The sequence below is a fragment of the Triticum dicoccoides genome, chromosome 2A, assembly GCF_002162155.2.
Source record: "Triticum dicoccoides isolate Atlit2015 ecotype Zavitan chromosome 2A, WEW_v2.0, whole genome shotgun sequence".
Taxonomy (NCBI): Eukaryota; Viridiplantae; Streptophyta; class Magnoliopsida; order Poales; family Poaceae; genus Triticum; species Triticum dicoccoides.
In genome coordinates, this window is record NC_041382.1 from 717,514,599 (window position 1) to 717,534,449 (window position 19,851).

Consider the following 19,851-nt stretch of genomic DNA (forward strand, 5'->3'; position numbering starts at 1 on the left):
TTCAAAATGTTAAAGGCTAAGAATGCTGGGGATATTCAGCCACCGGAGACCAATCTATGTGGATACTATGTCTGTGAGATGATCCGGAGATACACCTCTGAGCGGGTTCCGAGTGATACCAATGCTAAGAGGAATAACCTCCGGTGGATGCTTAGTCCAGAAGCTCGCTTCCGACCACTTCAAGAGGAACTAGCTGGATGGTTCAGCAGGGAAGTCCTCCATCCTAAAGGAGAACACTATTACGAGGACGTAGAACTTTATATGCATTAAATCATGTATGGAAACTTGTTCAAAATTGTATATGGTCATCCGATGATATTGAATATATATTGTATATTCCTCTTGAATTCTTTTTGGTTCTAATTTCAAATTTATTTGAAATTGTACATTCATATGCATGTATGTAGTACCGTAGAATATATGAAACTCCTTCAAAATTAAAATAAAGCACAAAAGAAATAAAACAATACAAATTAAACAGAAAACAGGTTTAAGGGGGGAGGTTTAGGGGGGGGGGGCTAAAACCCTAAACCTGCGGCGGCCTTTAGTCGCGGTTGGCCAGAAGAACCGCGACTAAAGGTCCTCCGCCCCGACGGCCACCTGGCGCCCACGTGGACGGGCCTTTAGTCGCGGTTCTTAAGCAACCGCGACTAAAGGGGCGGGGCCTTTAGTCGCGCCCGGTCGGTCGCGGTTGCGCAACCGCGACTAATGGCAGTTGCGAACCGCGACCAAAGGCCTTTTTTCCACCAGTGGCAGGAGCTCTGCCGGTTTCATTAAGATTGCGAAAAAGAAGAAAATACAAAGTGGCCATGTTTATAAAGGGAAAATATGCCAAAAACCACAAAGCCCGGTAAAAAACTGGGAGGAAACCAAAGAACAAAACGCCAAAAAAATGACACTGGGGCTTGGGGATAGAGACTAAAGAAACACATATACACAACATCAAAGAATACCATCTAAGTCGGACACAAGTGTTCCAAGGTCCAAGCAGAGGAAGATCAAGAGCAACTGACCTAACCACCACACAATCGAACCGACGCAACCAAACCGAGCCTGACTCGAAATAGTTCACTTCTGGGCTGAAATTTTATTTGGAAGGCGCAACCCACAGGCGCAATGCCATCAGTGACACCGTCCACTCCTCCATTAACCTATCCATAGTCCCACCGATGACGTTGAGTAGCATGCGCCGCTTGCCTGCCGCAGCGGGTCGCGTGCCCTGGAGGTTGCAGAGAGTTGGAGGATGCGGCGAGTTGCTCCGCCAGCTTGACGCTTCCGCCGCGTGGGACGACAACACCCTTGGTGCCCCTCCATTAGCCAACATTCACGTGCTAGGTTGCTCCGGTCAGGAGGGGAGCACACGGCGCTGGAGGACAGAGGGAAGCGCCTCTGTGCTTCTCAATGCTATATATAGTGTCTGAAGAAGAGTGATTTTGAGTGAGGGGAGAGAAGGAAAATGGGAATAACGACGTGTGGCAGAAACATATCTGCTGCAGACATGACAATCGCCTTAGCGGCAAGATTCGTGTGTCAGATCCAACGAGGGGCACCAGTTTCGCTCCAAAAACGCCTAGAACGGACGTCTGACTTCTAACATTTAGTTTTTCTTCGATGACCAGTATATTTTTCATGTATATACCAAACTGATATGAAGTACAACCAGTGTGATAGTCTGATAAAGTGTCTGATTCTATAAAGATCCAAGGTGCAAAGAAAAAGAATAGAATTAATCACGACAAATACACGGAATTAATGGTACCAATACGTCAAGAACAAACATTTTAAGTCACGTAATGGCCACAAGAAAAGTTACAGATACCAAAATAAAGACAAGAGAAGGAACAAAAATTGGATAATCTAGATTATGTAGAGTTTACGGTGCCATTAACTCATTAAGTCAAAATCACACATACATTTCAAAAAGAGTGTGAACATCCACCCGATATGAGTAAACCCTAAACCATGCTATATACCCATATTCAGGATTGTGGGGGAGGCTTGTCGAAAATCTCGAGAATAACCGATGGGCAGCTTGTTACGAGATGCTTGAATCCATCTGTTTCTTTGACACCTTGGCGGACATCTCGGGAAGACAAAAATTCAAGACATGCCCTTTTCAGGTGCACGCAGTGGTGTTGCTCCGCTAGAGCGAGGGTCGTTGCGACGGTTTGCACGCCGATGCTTCGACGCAATTTCCCTTCGCATATCGCCATTAACCTATCGACTCCGTATCGATCCGCGGCAACCAGCAGGTGCTGCATCTCTGTGTGTCTATCATCCGCATGTCGGTCATCCGGCAGAGAATCCGTGTAGATGAAGTGGAGGAGTGCCTCCAAGATGGAGGGTTCCATGCCATCGATCTTGATGCTCTGCGCCAGAGTCTCATTCATCTTACCAAAGAGCTCAGCCTTAAACACCGGGGACCTTGCGGAGAGCACACATCTATGCGCGAAGAACGACTGGCCTGCGACGGTCAAGGTCATGTCCGCGCCTTCCCCACCCTTCAACATATCTAGGAAGTGTTTGTGCAGGTTGGAATGCGGGAGCGGGGCGACGGCCGTGTGCACATCTTCTGCCTGATGCTTTTTGATGACAGTCAAGACACATCTGACTGTGAAGGAGTCCCCGGTGAGGGCAAGCTGCTGTCGCAGCTTTGATTTCTCGACAAACTTTTCAAAGCCCCAATAGCCGGTGGTACTATGGAAAGTATGTTGTATGCTACCTTGGGATCCCTGGGTAGTAAGGTTGGATACTCTACCATGTTGGTCCAGCAATGTCAAGGTGGAAGGTAAGCTTTTTTCAAAAAGGGTGACGCTATGCGTCCGCCGGCGGATGTTTAGATTTTATCCGTCGTCTTGACGGCCATTGGATGCCCGAACTGATAGCCGTCCGATCTAATGTCCACGTCCTGCATGTTCGCTCTTTATTTCCCGCAACGAACGCTCTGTTGCGGAAACAACACTTTATCCCCCGGCCTCGACAGAGTCGCGCCTTGCACGGCGCCAGCACCAACCCACCGCAAAATCAGCCCGCCGCTGGTGTGCAGGAACTAAATTGAAGTTTCTGCAACACTATGGCGCACCATGTTGGATCTGACGCAAATTGAGCTCACCGAGGGGGGCTGCTTCGAGAACAGTCGCGGCCTCTAGTCTAGCATGACGGCGACGAGCTCCCACGCTTGGCACTCCTTTGACGATTTATGCAACTGAAGCTATGTTTCTGAAACATGCGTCGTGTTGAAATGCTTGGCCTCGTACGCTCTAACATCGTGTGCTCCTCCAACGCTTTCTTCAACCGGGGCTATGTTTCTGAAGCAAGACCCATGTTGCAGGAAAAAAACTTCGCTGCCGAACCATTTTTTTTTTGAAACAAGACCTGCGTTGCAGAAACTTTTTAAAACCAGATCCTATTGCTAAAATAAACTTCACAACTGAATTGTTTTTTATTTCTGAAACAAGATCATTGTTGCAGAAACCGCCGATCTCTGATTCGTACCTGCGTGAGTCGTCGCCGATCCCGAGCAAGTCGTCTTCGCCACCGCGATGGATAAGGCATGGTGGCCCAACGCTTTGCGCCGCCGCGCCCGTCCGCCGGCTCCCAAATCCATCCGCTCGACCTCTAATCCAGACGAGCCCCGAAACCCGCCTATTGTTACCCAGTTGCAGGAATGACTGTCTTGAAACAACAAGTGAGCTGCAAGAAACTGACGCGGCTTCCCGACGAGGCCCGAAACCCCTTGCTGTTACCCGGTTGCATGAATGATTATCTTGAAACAACAGGTGAGTTGCAGGAAAACAGACGCGGCTTCGGCGGACACAGGGATGCTGTTGACCGTCTGATTAACACACGATCAAACGGCCAAGGAGCCGGCAGACGGACGCACGCGATCTGCCGGTAGAAGGTAAGCTTTTTCCAAAAAACAAAAGGGAAAGTTTCTAAATCAACCGACTGATTTTTCCATCTCGTAAACCACCTCCTCTACGCGCCACGTGGCCTGTGTCAAGCGGCCCACCACTTCCCCCAACCTTATCTCTAAAGCATCTCCAGCCGATCCCCCAACACGCCCTTCCCAGGCGATTTTTTCGCGCCGGCGCACAAAAATCGGCCTAGTCACGTCCCCAGAAGCCCAATTTTCGCCGGCTCAGGCCGAATTCGGCGCCGACGGACCCAGGCCGAACCCGGCGCGCTGAGGGCGCTCGTGGGCACCGGGCGAAATGGTTTTGGCACGAAAGAGCCGCAGGCCCGCTGAGTCAGCGACATTCGCCTCGTCGTCCTGCGAACGCCTCGGTTTCCCGCGGGGAATCAATGCCAAGGCTGCCGCCGGTCAGCCTTTCATTGATTCCTCACGGGGCGGCTCTTCACGGGTGGCGCGGCGCCGCCCCCTCCCCCGCCCCGCATACGCACGCCTCCCCGAGGGCTATAAAAAGCGCCCCCCGGCCATTGGCCACAGACGTCGTGCTCTCTTTCTCTCTCCGCCGACGAACCTCTATGTCTCTGTACACCGCCGACGATCCTCTCCTCTCTCCCAGCCCCATCCACGACAATGTGCGAGCGGTTCCTCGGCGATGCGCTGCAAACGTGGGAGGAGTACATGCTTTTCGAGGCCAACATTCCGACGCCTCCAGACATGCGGGCTGGGCCGACAGGATGGAGGCTCAACGCCGGAGGCTTCCCCGTCCCCCCTGCTGGACGTCGTCGCGCGCCCCGATCTCTTCGCCGACGAGCTCGACCGCATTCGGTCGTCGCTGACCGAGGAGCAGCGCGCCTCCCCGCAGTACGCCGCCGACAACCACGAGGCATGGGCGGCGTACTTCCAGCGCCGCCAAGAGCAACACCTCGCCTCCACCAACGGGGCACCGGTAGTGGCGGGCGGCCAGTGGAACGGCGAGGGGCGACGCCTGTGGTGGTCCGTCCCCGGCCGGACACTCGGCGAGGTTCTCGCGCTCCTCGAGGGCGGCAACAACATGTCGCTCGCATACCCTCGGGGACCGGCCGTCGCTTCGGTGGCCCGCCGCGGCGCCGGGCAATGGATGCCAAGGAGGTTTGCCTCCTGTTCGTCGTCCTCGTCCCGTTCTTCCTCCCACTCCTCCGGCTCTCCGGCGGTGTTCGGCGTCAAGGCCGAGCTCGTAGCGGAGACCCCGCTCGGCCGACGCAAACGCTCGGTCGACATCGTCATCAACGAAGGCGGCGTCCATGCCTCGTCCTCGGCTCCTCCCCGACTCGTCAAGCCGAAGACGGAGCCAGGGCTCCCCGCCGTGAAGATGGAGCCCGGGCTCGCCAGCGGCATCAAGGAGGAGGTGCTCGACGAAGAAGTGGCCCTCCAATGGGCGCGCGACGACTGGGTGCAGACGGAGAGGGAGCGCCAGTGCGCCGCCCTCGTGCGGTTCGAAGCTCGTCGCCGTGGCCGGGACGAGGGAGGCATCGTCGTCCTCGACGACAGCGACGACGACGACGCGCCGCCACCGCCTGTCCGCCATGGAGACGCCGGGCAGGGGTCCAGTAGGGGCGGCCGCGCCATCAAGAAGGAGAAGGCCGCCGCCGCCGACGAGGACGGCGGCGACGTCGGCGACTTCGCCGCGCTGATCGAGTTCTTCGCCCCATAGATTAGTTTTTTTAATAATGTATGTAAAACGTTGAACATGTTTAATATGAATATCAAGTTTGCCGATTTTTAGCCGAACTTTGCCGAACTTCGTCGAATTCAGCTTTTTTAAAAATAAAAAAACGCGTCCGGGGCGACCCTGGGCGAGCGGCTGGGAACCCGCTCGCCCCCGCGCCGATTTAAGCGCCGGCTCGCCCCAGGGGGCGCTTAAAATCGCCGCCTGGAGGGGGCCAACGGCTGGAGCTGGGGCGGACCTACGTGAAGAGCCGTGGGGGCAGCTGGCCCCACTTGATTTTTTCCATCGAGGTATAGTAGTACCATGTGATTCATTAGTGCCCCCACAAAGGCTAATGACGTGCCCCCACTAAGCCTAATTCTTTAGATATTTTAGAAGCCCAATACTAAAAAAGTAAGCCCAGTAAAAAGGATTGCCAACAGCCCCGTAGCGTAACTCCCCTGCCTACACATCAACACATGTACGCAGCCTGCAACGCCTCCTGTTAAGAAAAAATACGGACTGGGATTTTCCTAAGAAAAAAACGCACGGGACTAAAGAAAGCCCTCGCCTATCGTATCGCCTCAATCTCGAACCGCCGCGAGTCACCGGCTCGCTGCGGCGCCGCCGGCAATCGTCGACTCCCCCTCGATCCTCGTCCGTCCCTTGCTGCTCGATGGCGCTCCTAGCGACCTGGCCGGCGACGTTGCAGCGGCACTGCGGCAACACGGCGACAGTCGACGGTGATCCAATCTCCTGATCTCCTGCAATTCCCTAACTTCAATTGACATCAAGGTAAATCCCTAGAATGTTTTTCTTCAAGCTTTTTGTTTGTTTGTTTCTATGTTAAAAACATCTTAGTCTTGTTAACTCCTATGTATAAATTATCAGTTTGTGTAATTAGATCAGTTCAAACCTCTTTTCATTGAGGTTTGAACTATTGGCACTTAATATTACAGGACAACTAATGGAGAGGTTTTTTAAAAAATCAACAACTTCCACGATGCCCGAACTAGTTGATTTGGAGAAGCTTCCTAGGGATCCATCTAAAAGGAGGATTATATATTACAATCCCAATCAGCATGAGGACATACGAAGAAAATACTTGATGTGGGGGCCCCATCGACCTGAACCAAAAACTTTTAAGCCAAGGATGATTGGGAAGACCAATAGGTATTTCAATCCTGATTGGTATGAGGAGTATGGTGGTACTAAGCTAGAGTACAGTGAGGCAAATGACAATGCATATTGCTTGTGTTGCTATTTATTCAGGGACAACACCAAAGGTAACAAATCTGGGCATGATGCATTTGTAGTAGATGGCTTTCATAATTGGAAGAAGTCGGAAAGATTTGTGACTCATGTAGGTGATCGCAACAGTTTCCACAATAGAGCACTAAAAAACTGTGAGGATCTAGAGAACATAGATCAATCAATCCCGGTAGCCTTACACAAGCAATGTCCAATTGAGAAAACTGAGCATCTTATTCGGGTCAATGCTGCAATTGTTGTATGTCGATACTTGTTGCATCAAGGACAACCATTCCGTGGTCATGATGAATCAGAAGAGTCGGTAAATAAGGGAAACTATTTGCAGTTGATGGAATATACTATTAGTCAGAATGAAATTGTAGCCAAGGCATTCAAAAACGCCCCACAAAATAATCAAATGTTGTCTCCAAAAATTCAGAAAAGTATTACTGAATGCTTTGCAGAAGAAATCTTGTCATGTATTTTGCAAGAAATTGGCAGTGATGTGTTCAGCTTATTGGTTGATGAGTGTCGTGATATTTCTGACAAAGAGCGGGTGGCATTGGTTCTACGATACGTGAGTGGTCGACTGTCATATGAGAGGTTTGTAGGTGTTGTTCACGTTGAGGAGACTACAACTACTTTTCTCAAGTCCAAAATTGATTTTATGATTGCAAAGTTTGGTTTGAGTTTAAAACAAGTGAGAGGACAAGGGTATGACGGTGCAAGCAACATGGCAGGTGAGTTCAATGGTTTGCAAGCAAAAATTATGAGAGATAACAGTTCAGCTTATTTTGTACATTGTTTTGCGCACAAACTTAACTTGGTTGTTGTGGCCATTGCAAAGAAAATTACTGATGTTGGAGATTTCTTTGATATGATATCACTTATGGTGACTGTTGTTGGATCATCTTGCAAGAGAAAGGATAAACTTAGAGTGGATCATCAAGAAGAAAGTGAGGAAAGCAATTGGTAAGGGTGAGATTGCTACAGGAACTGGACTAAATCAAGAGCTTTCTCTTCAAAGGCCAGGAGATACTAGATGGAACTCTCACTATAGAACTTTGGTAGGTTTGTCAAAGATGTTTCCATCGGTGGTTAAAGTGCTAGAATATGTTGAGGAAGATGGCACTGATTCTGTTAAGAAACGTCAAGCCAGTGGGATTCTGAAATATTTTCAATCATTTGATTCTGTATTCTATCTACACATGATGATGATTATATTTTCTTTAACAAATGGGCTATCTAAAACATTTCAGAGAAAGGACATGGACATTGTTAATGCCATATCAGATGTGGAATCTACTAAGAGAGAGCTACTAAAGCTTAGATCTGAGCATGGTTGGAATGATCTTCTAGACAAGGTACGTTCTTTTTGTGAGAAGAATGACATTTTAGTGATGGACATGGAAAATGATTACGTGAATCCAAAGAAGATAAGGCAAAGGACCGGTATTAACAATGAGCATCATTATCGGATTGATTGTTTCTTTGCTGTCCTAGATATGTTGGTAGAATAGTTAAATAGCAGATTCAATGTTATCAATTCTGAGTTACTTTGTTGTATGTCAGCTTTGAGTCCAAGTGATCAGTTTGGTCACTATAATGTTGAGAAGTTGAAGAAATTGGCTCAGTTTTACCCAGATGACTTCAATGATTTGGTGGGTCTTGAGCATGAACTTGATCTCTATTTGGATAATGTAACCCATGATACAAGGTTTGCCAGCTTGAATAATATTGGTGATCTGGCTGAACTAATGGTGACTACAAAGAAGCATCTTTCTTATCCTTTAGTATACCGACTTATAAAGCTAGCACTTACTTTGCCTGTTGCCACTGCAACCGTTGAGAGGTGCTTCTCAGCTATGAAGATTGTGAAGAATGCTCTACGTAGCAAAATTAGTGATGATTTTATGAACCATAGCCTTATCTGCTTTGTAGAAAAAGAATTGTTGAACGAAATTCCAAATGAAGTGATAGTTAAACGTTTCCATGCGGTGAAAGAACGTCGTGGGATGAAACGGAAGGTAATGCTCGGCCTAAAGCTCTTACTGTTTTTTTTTAATATCAGCCTTCTTCAAAGTTTCCACCCTCTCAGTTTTGATCATGTTTTTCGTTGTTGTTGCAGGTTGTAGATTAAGTGTGAGAACAATGTGTCAATGTTCTCTTTTGCAACTTCAAAACAAGATATGGTTATATTGTTGTTATTACTTTTTATCTCAAATGGTTAGTTTCCTTTCCCATTTCAATGAACTTGGGTACCATGTGGATAATAAAGTGATTATTCCCATGTTTTAGTTTACATGGATGTTTTTTTTTCTTGTTGATTTATCATTTATGCATATGGCCATATGAAAGGATCGATATGGTTGACTAGAGGGGGGTGAATAGGCAACTAACAATTTTTAGCTTTTCTTTAACAAGTTAAACTTTGCATCAAAGTAGGTTGTCTAGAAATGCAACTAGGTGAGCAACCTATATGATGCAACGAGGATAGGTACACAAGCAAGCAATAGATATGAAACAAGTAAGCTTGCTTAAATAAAGGCATGAGATAACCAAGAGTGGAGACGGTGGAGACGAGGATGTGTTGCCGAAGTTCCTTCCCTTTGAGAGGAAGTACGTCTCCGTTGGAGCGGTGTGGAGGCACAATGCTCCCCAAGAAGCCACTAGGGCCACCGTATTCTCCTCACACCCTCACACAATGCGAGATGTCGTGATTCCACTATTGGTGCCCTTGAAGGCGGCTACCGAACCTTTACAAACAAGGTTGGGGCTCTCTCCACAACTTAATTGGAGGCTCCCAACAAAACCACGAAGCTTCACCACAATGGAATATGGCTCCGAGGTGACCTCAACCGTCTAGGGTGCTCAAACACCCAAGAGTAACAAAATCCACACAAGAAAGTATGGGGGAACCAAATATCCTTTGGTGGAAGTGTAGATCTAGGTCTCCTCCTTCAATCCCTAGCAAATCAACAAGTTTGAGTGGCTAGAGAGAGAGATCGGGCAAGAGAGCTTGAAGGGCATCAATGGTGGAGTGAGAGAGGTTAAAGGTAGGAGAGGTAGGTGGGAGAAGCTCCCTTATATAGTCTCCCTCAATTTCCAACCGTTACTGCGAAATTAGCACTACATCGGTACAACCGGTCCTCGTCCCGGTACAACCGGGACTCACGGTGTATCTGCAGAACCCTACCAAGCGGTACAACCGGACCAGTGGGGCGGTAGTACCGGCTAAGAAAATTAACCGGACTAACCGCCTGGCCACCGCACAATCACCGCATCAAAACAGGAGCTTGACCGGTACTTGGGCGGTGCCTGGCCGGAACAACCGTATGGCCTTGAGCTCTTGGGTGGCTAAGTCCTGAGCGGAAGAACCGCTCGGACCACCGGTGGTACCGGTCATCATGGAACGACCGGACCAACCGGGCCACTACCGCCCAAGAACCGCATCAAACCAGAAGCGAGAGCGGTACTTGAGCGGTGCATGGACGGAACCACCGCCCCAGCTGTTGCAGAGCATGGTGGCGGTACCACCGCCCGGAGGCAGCGGTACAACCGCTCGAGCACAGCTGGTGAGCGACAAGACCCAGCGGTACAACCGCTCCAGAGAGCGGTACAACCGCTGGGCAGAAACAGTGAGCAGAAAAGAAAAGAGGGGAAGAGGCAAGGAAAACTCTCTCTCTCTCACACACCTGAGGAAGGCAAAGAGAGGGTGAGAAAAGTGTACGTGAACTGATTCCCCCAGAGCTTCCTAATGAGGATTCCCTCTTGATAGTACGGGTACTATACGACCAAAGAAAATAAAACCGTATAGGACACGTCTTCGATCATTTCCTTCGAGAGGTAATAGCAATCCGATGTAAGCCTAAGCATCGAGAACCTGAAACATATAGCACACGTTTAGACCACAAAGGGTTGTCATCATCATCCAAAACATAAAGTAGGGAAATGCCCTTTCAATCTCCCCCTTTTTGGTGGATGATGACTACAACACGATTTGCAAGAGATAAGTCAATGAAATCTAGACGGAACTCCCCCTGAATGTGTGCCCCAACAAGTACTAGCTGTTAGAAAGCATGGGCACACTTTCAGGACTAGACTCCCCCTAGATTTTATAGACTCATCACTCTGAGCTCAAAAGGATAGACAATATAATACTTAGAGGCAATAATAATGATAAAGACCTACGAATAAACGGAGTAGCAAGTCTAGCAAGTCTCACACACAGCACGGAACGAAACAAGTCCACAAACAAACACAAAAACACAAGAACAAGAGAAAACAACCCAAGCAAATCCCCGAGACCTATAGAACCCTCTCCCCCTTTGGCATCAAGACACCAAAAAGGAAAAGAGCGAAGCTAGCGACCCAAAGCTCAGGCGTCCTCCTCTGACTCCTCAGTCGCATTTGGATCTTCATCATCAGAGGCGTCATCGTCGTCGTGATCAGATTCTTCCATGGCATTGTCCGCTGCTGCAAACAAGGATGATGGCTGGGGATGGGCTTCATCATCAGTCCAGGTGCTATGGGTAGAGATCCAACGCTCCTCTGGGGTGATGCTCTTCTCAGAGCCACTCTGAACCTGCATGTTGAGGTGCTTCATCATTGCGATTTGGCGACGCCCTGCAAGCTTCTCATTGACATGTGCCTCATACATCTTCTTCTGGATGTCAGCCTGGAGACAAAAGGTCTTCTTCACCTTGGCAGTAAGTTTGGCCACCCATGAAGGCTTGACCCTGGCTCCAACTCAAAGTCCTCATCGTCAGAAGTAGCATAGTCATCCTCAGGAGCATGTTCAGGGAAGCGAGGCTCAGCATGCTTCTTCTTCTTAAGGAGCTTGACCTCATGAACAGTGAGGTTGTCTGGAGAAGTGAGGAGCTCTCCAGGATGACGAACAGCCCACACAGAGTTCAGAAAGCACATGACAAACGGAGCGTAGATTGGGACTTTACGGTAGATGACCATGTTGTACATCTCATGCCACAGCCAATTGGACACATCAAACATTGCCCCTGTCCCCACCATGGTCTTCATAGCAACCATCAAATCAACCAGATAGCTATGAATCTCATCTTGATTGCCCACCTTGGGCAAAAGCACATTGCGGAACACTCGGTGCATGATGTCATAGACCTTCTCCAAATCCTTGGATTCTCCAATAATCCCACGACCCCTAATGTACAGAGGGGCAAGCTTCTCCTTAGGCATGGACTCAGGAAAATCATGAGGGCGAATGCCACCCCTTCCTTGCAGACCGGTATCCTCGTACCAAATAGCATTGCAGAAAGCCCTCCAGGGAACGTGAAACAATTCATCGCGACACATGAAGGTGAGAGTGCGCGCATCATCTTCTCCAAAATGAACCGTGGCATAGAACTGATGGATAAGTTGAACATCAAAGTCACAGTTGACTGACATGATCTTGACAAGATCAAACTCCTCGCAGAGAGCTAGTGCCTCACCAAAATACTCCATGTTGTTTCTCCAATGATCAAAATCAATTGTCCCCTGCTTGGCATATCTGTTCTTGTTGTGCTCAAAGAGTTCATGAACAATCCGCACTTGCATCTCATTCCGGAACTGAACAGTGGTCCAACGGGAAGCAATGGGAACCTCATACGGATTCTTTGAGCGGCAGGCTTCCCAATCCTTGGCTTTCCAACGATGCAATGGCATGACAACACGTTGCTTAGCAGCTGCAGACTTTTCATGGCGAGTGGGCCTTCTGGGAATCACAACTTCTTCATCATCTGAGACAATCGGTCGCAAGGTCCTTCGTGCCCTATTCTTGGTCTTGCGAGGAGCAGAGAGAGAACTAGAGCCACCTGAACACACACACGAAAAGAACACACAAAAACCCAACAAGGATGAGAGGATTGCACCCACTAGCAGAAAAGGAACAAGTTGAAACAACAATGAAGATAGAACAATGCTTAGTGGTTGATATACTCCGGTTGTACCAGATCTTCCGCCGGTAGTACCGCTCCAGCGGTTGTACCGCCCGTAGGGGCGGTAGAACCGCTGACAGTGGCACTACCAGGGAAGATAGATCTAACCGAGGCATAGGAATCACACAAGTAATATTCCGAATTCTAAGTGCTGCAAACAGGACAGGAGGCTAACAAGGAACTCTTCTATGCCATAGATCGAACACTAAACGCGGGAAGCAGGGTAAAGCCCTAGACAAGGAATAACCCTACACTAAAACTAGAGGCAAAGAACATGAGGCATTACCACCATCCATGGGAAGAGATCGGAAGGCCTCCACGGAGAGAATCCACGGAGAGCCAAGGATCCGAAGCGCGAGACGCACTCCGGGGCAGGGGTAGAGAAGGCCGGCGGCTAGGGCAAGAAAAAGAGGAACAAGGACGAAGGGAAAAAAGACAACCCTTCAGCCCCGTCGAGATATATATAGGCCCGTACGCACGCCCCGGTAGAACCGCTTAGGGGAGCGGTTGTACCGCTCGTCTGGTACAGACCGGTGGATGGAGGCGGTACTTCCGGTGCCTGGAAGGCAGCGGTAGTACCGCACGGCAACAACCGGTAGTACCGGACGTGGGTTACCGTGGGATTGTGCGGTGGAACCGCCCAAGTACTGAACGGAAACCCTTGGGACGGCACAACCCGGTACCAGTGGTAGAATCGCTCGTGGTACCGGTTGTACCGCCCGACCACCCAAGCCCAAACCAAGATCAAATGAGTGCAATCCGGAGGGAGAAAGAAGGGGCACAAAGACAGGAGAGAAACAACACCCTAGGAGAACCTAACACAAATAGCAAAGGGAGAAAGAGAGAAAACAACACGAGAACAACAAGGCTAACTCCAACTCCCCGAAGAGAGGACGGTGGCCAAGGCCACCTATGTTTGAGTCAATTGGTATGGCACCGCGAAGAATTATCCTTGGGTCCATGACCAAAACTCGTCTTTGAAGCACAAGTACCATCAAATATGGCTAATGTGAAAGACACAATCAATTTATGCATAATGGGGGGAGGGAGAGTTCATTGAGAGAACAACACTCCCCCTATGTCCATGCCTACACCTAAACTAGATAACAAGTTGAGCGTGGTAGGGTGTGCAAGGGTTCAAGCCACATTGCTCGAATCAATGATATTTAGCTCATGCCTTAACTCGTGAAATCTTGCTTCATCTAAGGGCTTCGTGAAAATATCTGCAAGGTTGTCATGAGTGTTGACATAGTTGAGCTCGATCTCTCCTCGTCTAATGTGATCCCGGATGAAGTGATACCGGATCTCAATATGCTTCGTCTTGAAATGTTGTACCGGATTGAGAGAGATCTTGATGGCACTTTCATTGTCACACCAAAGAGGCACTTTGTCACAAGTGACACCGTAATCCTTTAAAGTTTGCCTCATCCATAGGAGTTGAGCACAACAACTACCGGCGGCAACATACTCCGCCTCAGTGGACGAGAGAGACACACAACTTTGCTTTTTGGAAGACCAACTTACCAAAGAGCAACCAAGGAATTGGCACCCTCCGGAAGTGGACTTCCTATCCACTTTGTCTCCCGCCCAATCGGAATCCGAGTACCCTACAAGCTTGAAGTTTGATCCTCTAGGGTACCATAGGCCAAAGTTTGGGGTATGAGCCAAATATCGAAAGATTCGTTTGACCGCCACATAGTGACTTTCCTTAGGTGCGGCTTGAAACCGTGCACAAATTCCCACACTCAACATGATGTCCGGTCTAGATGCACAAAGGTAAAGCAAGGATCCAATCATGGAACGATATACCTTTTGATCCACCACTTTACCATTGGGATCTAAGTCAAGTTGGCACTTGGTGGGCATTGGAGTGGAAGCCGGCTTGACATCACTTAGCTTGAATCTCTTGAGCATGTCTTGAGCGTATTTGGATTGATTGATGAAGGTTCCTTCTCTTCTTTGCTTCACTTCGAATCCTAGAAAGAACTTCAACTCTCCCATGGAGGACATCTCGAACTTTGAGGTCATGAGAGCGGCAAATTCCTCATTGAAAGCTTTGTTAGGAGAACCAAAGATAATATCATCAACATATAATTGGCACACAAACAACTCCCCTTTGACATTCTTAGTAAAAAGAGTGGGGTCGATTAGCCCAACTTCAAAACCACGGTCTTGTAAAAACTCGGTAAGGTGGTCATACCACGCACGTGGGGCTTGTTTAAGGCCATAGAGCGCCTTATCGAGTTGATACACATGATCGGGAAAGTAGGGATCCTCGAACCCGGGGGGTTGCTTGACGTAAACCAATTCATTAATGGGACCATTAAGAAAAGCACTCTTCACATCAATTTGTTGTAACTTAAAATTATGATGAGAAGCATATGCAATTAACAAGCGAATGGATTCAAGACGAGCAACGGGAGCAAAGGTTTCACCGTAGTCGATACCCTCGACTTGGGAGTAGCCTTGTGCTACCAAATGAGCCTTGTTGCGAATGATAATCCCATGGGCATCTTGCTTGTTCTTGAATATCCACTTGGTTCCAATGACATTGTGGTTCCCCGTTGGCCTTGGCACCAATCTCCACACTTTGTTGCGCTCGAAGTTGTTGAGTTCTTCGTGCATGGCATTGAGCCAATCTGGATCTTCTAGCGCCTCATAGACCTTGTGGGGTTCCACACAAGAGACAAACGCGTGATGCTCACAATAATTTGCTAATTGTCTACGAGTGCTTACCCCCTTTCTTAAGCTTCCAAGCACATTCGTCATGAGATGATCCTTAGTGGAGAGCTTGGATGCAATCTTGGCGGCACGACGCTCTAATTCCTCCTCGGTGGTGAGTTGAGGAGCAGTTACTTGATCATCTTGAGCGCCGTCAAGAACTTGTTCTTGATCTTGAACTTGCTTGGGTGAGAGAACTTGACCTTGGGCATCACTTGATGTGTCAACACCGTCTTGAGTATGATCTTGCCCTTGGTCTTGTTCATGAGGTTGAGGGCCTTCACTTTGTTCTTCAGAAGCGTGTGGGTCTTGGGTTGGTGATGGCTCCACTTGAGTGGAGCATTGTCCTTCTCCTTCGGCCACAAGGGGTTCCTCAATGGGTAGGATAAAACCAACACCCATTCTTCTTATGGCTTGAGGAGGAATTTCATCACCTACATCACAAGTGCCACTTTGCTCCACTTGGGAGCCGTTATTCTCATCAAACTCCACGTTACACATCTCCTCAATAAGTCTCGTGGATTTATTGAGGACAAGGTAAGCATGAGAGTTTGTAGCATAACCAACAAATATGCCCTCATGAGCTCTAGCCTCAAATTTAGACAACCGAACACCTTTCTTTAGAATGAAACACTTACACCCGAACACCCGGAAGTACTTGAGGTTGGGCTTGTTACCGGTGAGTATCTCATATGGAGTCTTGTTCAAGCCCTTGCGGAGGTAGAGCCGATTGGATGCATGACACGCGGTGTTGATGGCTTCGGCACAAAAGTTGTACGGAGACTTGAACTCCGCCATCATGGTCCTTGCCGCATCCATCAACGTCCGGTTCTTCCTTTTCGCAACACCGTTTTGTTGAGGGGTGTATGGTGCGGAATATTGATGCTTGATTCCCTCATCACTAAGAAATTCATTCAAGGTGTAGTTCTTGAACTCGGTGCCGTTGTCACTTCTTATTGTCAAGATCTTTGCATTGTGTTGACGTTGTGCTTCATTTGCAAAGTCAATGACGGTTTGTTGGGTCTCGCTCTTCCTCTTGAAGAAATACACCCACGTGTACCTTGAGTAGTCATCCACAATCACCAAGCAATACTTCCTACCTCCAAGACTATCGAAGGATGGAGGCCCAAAGAGATCCATGTGAAGAAGCTCCAAAGGCCTCTTTGAATAAATGATAGTCGTGGGAGGGTGAGCCTTCTCATGTAGCTTTCCTTCGATACAGGCACTGCAAGCACGATCTTTAGCAAAACTAACATTCGTTAGTCCACGGACATGGTCCCCCTTGAGGAGACTTTGCAAAGATCTCATATTGACATGGGCTAACCGGCGATGCCAAATCCATCCCATATCAACTTTAGCCATTAGGCATGTCGCGGTCTTAGTGGGTCGCTCCGAAAAGTTAATCACATACAGACCGTTCTCGACATGCCCAACAAAGGCTACTTTAAGAGTCTTGCTCCACAAGAGGGCCACGATATCGATATCAAAGAAAGTGGCAAAGCCCATGATTGCAAGTTGACAAACGGAAAGTAAATTGTATGCAAGGGACTCAACAAGCATGACCTTCTCGATTGTGAGATCATGAGAGATGACCACCTTGCCAAGTCCCAATACCTTAGAAGATGAGGCGTCACCCCACTCGACATTGGTGGGCATAGATGGAACCTTATGCACGTCCACCACCAAGTCCTTGCTTCCGGTCATATGATTTGTAGCTCCGCTATCAAGCAACCATGATCCACCACCGGAAGCAAACACCTACAAGAGATCAATGCTTAGTTTTAGGTACCCATTTTATAATGGGTCCTTTGATGTTAGTAACAAGGGTCTTAGGAACCCAAATAGACCATTCAATGTATTCATGGAGAGAACCAACAAATTTGGCATAAACATGCCCATCACTAGCACGGATAACACATAAGAAGGATTAAAATCGCCGGCTTTGTTGGGAGGGGTGACATTGCCCTTCTTGACATTATTCTTCTTCTTCTCCTCGGGGGCACTCTCTCCCTTCCTCACAAAGGTTTGCATGAGAGGAGGAGGCCGTTTGGTCTTGTCATTCTTCTTCTTGTTCTTGGAGTCGGGGACGTACCCAACCCCTTCCTTGGCCACACCTCCCTTTTGGTTGGTCAAGAGATCGTTGAGGTTCTTCTTGCCTTGTATGCGAGTCGCAAGACCTCTCTCAAGTTGCTCCTTCAACTTAGCATTTTCCTCAACAAGATGTATATGCTCACAACACGGGTTAGTAGCATTTGCATTATCAATTAAAACCATATGAGGAAAAGTTGCTTTCTCCTTAGTTAGCTTCACTTGGAGTTGATCATGAGACTCCTTGAGACTAGCATGAATACCCTTCAAGGCCTTGCTGGCCTTGTCAAGTATAACAAACTCCTCTTTGAGTCTAGCAAGATCAACCCCGAGTTTGGCCTTCTCGGAATTTAGCACATGAGAAACAACAAGGGCCAAACGAAGACCACGCTCTTCCTCAAGAGCATTGGAAAGATCTGAAATCTCATCGGCATAGTCACGACTATGTCCTTCCATCTTAGAGATGGTGTCTTCGTGAGCCTCGATCATGTCATTGGCCTCACCAAGTTGTTCCAAGAGAGCAATAAAGTGCTTCTTGGATTTTCCCTTGAGTTTGCCCATAAAGGCCTCAAACTCGTCAGCCTCCACATTAGCTCCCTCAGATTCATTAATGCTATCCATTGGGGAAGGATGATTAATGATGGTAGTTTTGATGTTGGAGGTTACCTTGTTGGTGGCTTTAGCCATGAGGCACTTGGCGGTGATGCTCTCCTTGGGTGAGTCGAAGAGAGACACCCGTGACGTTGTTGCAATGGCAACGGAGGCCATGGCAACCGACTCATCATCTTCATCATCGTCATCGTCCTCATTGTACTCTTCTTGCACAACCAAGGCCTTGGGATGAGTCTTCTTGGTGAAGTTGTTCTTGTTGGGGAATGACTTGGCCTTGTCCTTTCGGATGAGTTTGCCACCATTGTCTTCCCTCTTCTCATACGGGCATTTCGCAACGAAATGACTCACGTTGACGCAATTGTAGCAAGTCCTTACACGTTGCTTGCCCCTTGTACCACTCGAGTTGATTTTGCTAAAGTTTGGCCTTGATTTTTTCTTGCTCCAAAATTGCCTTGAAGCAAGTGCCATGTGTTCATGATATGCATACTTCGTATCTTCGGGGTTGCTCTCCTCTTCTTCCTCTTCTTCGTCTTCCACTATTAGCTTGGCCTTCAATGCAAGGTTAGGCTTCTTTGCCCGTTGAGAACGAAGCACCGCATTGTCGGCGGTCTTGTCCAAAATGTTCATGGCCACAAACTCATCCAACACTTCACTTGAGGTCAAAGTGTGGAAGTCCAGTCTTTGACGAATGACGGAGGACATGGCCTTGTGATAGGGCATCATTGCCTTGAGGAATTTGCTCTTGATCCAATTGTCATCCGTGTCCTTGCTCCCGTGATCTTGTAGTGAGACCGTGAGTTTGGTTACTCTCCGATAGAGCTCACGAGGTTCTTCATCTTCCTTCATTGCAAACTCATTGGCCTCATCTTGTACCACTTCATAGTAGGAGCGTTGAATGCTTGCGCTTCCCTGGTAGAGAGACACGACACAATGCCATGCATCTTTGGCCAAGGCGAAAGGACAAAGATGAGGTAGGTCTTCGGGTGGAATAGCATCTTGAATGATGAAGAGAGCATTCTCATTGAATTGATTGTCCGCAGCTTCTCGAGGAGTGAAGTTTCTTGGATCATGTGGATAGAAACCTTCTTCAATGATTCTCCAAAGGTTAGTGTTCACATGATTTAAATGACGTTTAAAGCGGTAAACCCAAGAATCAAAATCCTCATTTTTCACAATCTTAGGGGGAGGACCGGCATGATTCAAATGAGCGGAAGGAACCGGTCCACCATAAACAAGTGGTGGTTCCACATGGGCAAAGATGCCGGTGCCATTCTTGCCACTAGAAGAAGGAGCCTTTTCACTACTAGCTTCCCCCTTGTCAGGGATAGCATCCGTCACCTTGTTGGCGGGATCACCCACTTTCAACGGTGCGGTGGATAGTTTAAGCCCCTCAAGAAATTTAGTAAACATGCTTTCGACTTCGGTCGTCCTGGAGGTTTTCAATGTCTCCAAGGCCACATTGAACTCCTCACGAGAGACCGAAGTTCCCCCATCTCCCGTAGACGAGATCGGATTCACACCGGAGTGTTCCTCCACACTGTCTACGGTATCAACCATACTCTTTGGACGGTAAAGTCCTTAATAAAAAGACGAGGCTCTGATACCAATTGAAAGGATCGATATGGTTGACT

General features: G+C 48.3%; 1 protein-coding gene across 1 annotated transcript; it reads right to left on the minus strand.

Moving 5' to 3' along the window:
• Window positions 1-1,979: 1,979 nt before the first annotated feature.
• On the minus strand, window positions 1,980-2,914 carry LOC119358187 (BTB/POZ and MATH domain-containing protein 1-like). The gene is made up of 2 exons (XM_037624854.1): window positions 2,880-2,914; window positions 1,980-2,793 (listed from the first exon to the last, which is right to left on the minus strand). Exons 1-2 carry the CDS (start codon window positions 2,912-2,914, stop codon window positions 1,980-1,982), a joined length of 849 nt encoding a protein of 282 aa, XP_037480751.1.
• Between the last annotated feature and the right edge of the window lie 16,937 nt (window positions 2,915-19,851).

Excerpts from the sequence above, each read along its gene's own strand:
- LOC119358187 (XM_037624854.1), bottom strand. The coding sequence starts at position 2,914 with ATGCAGGACGTGGACATTAGATCGGACGGCTATCA. Across the intron at positions 2,794-2,879 it reads ATTAGATCGGACGGCTATCA|CTTACCTTCCACCTTGACAT; the intron begins GTTCGGGCATCC and ends TTTTGAAAAAAG.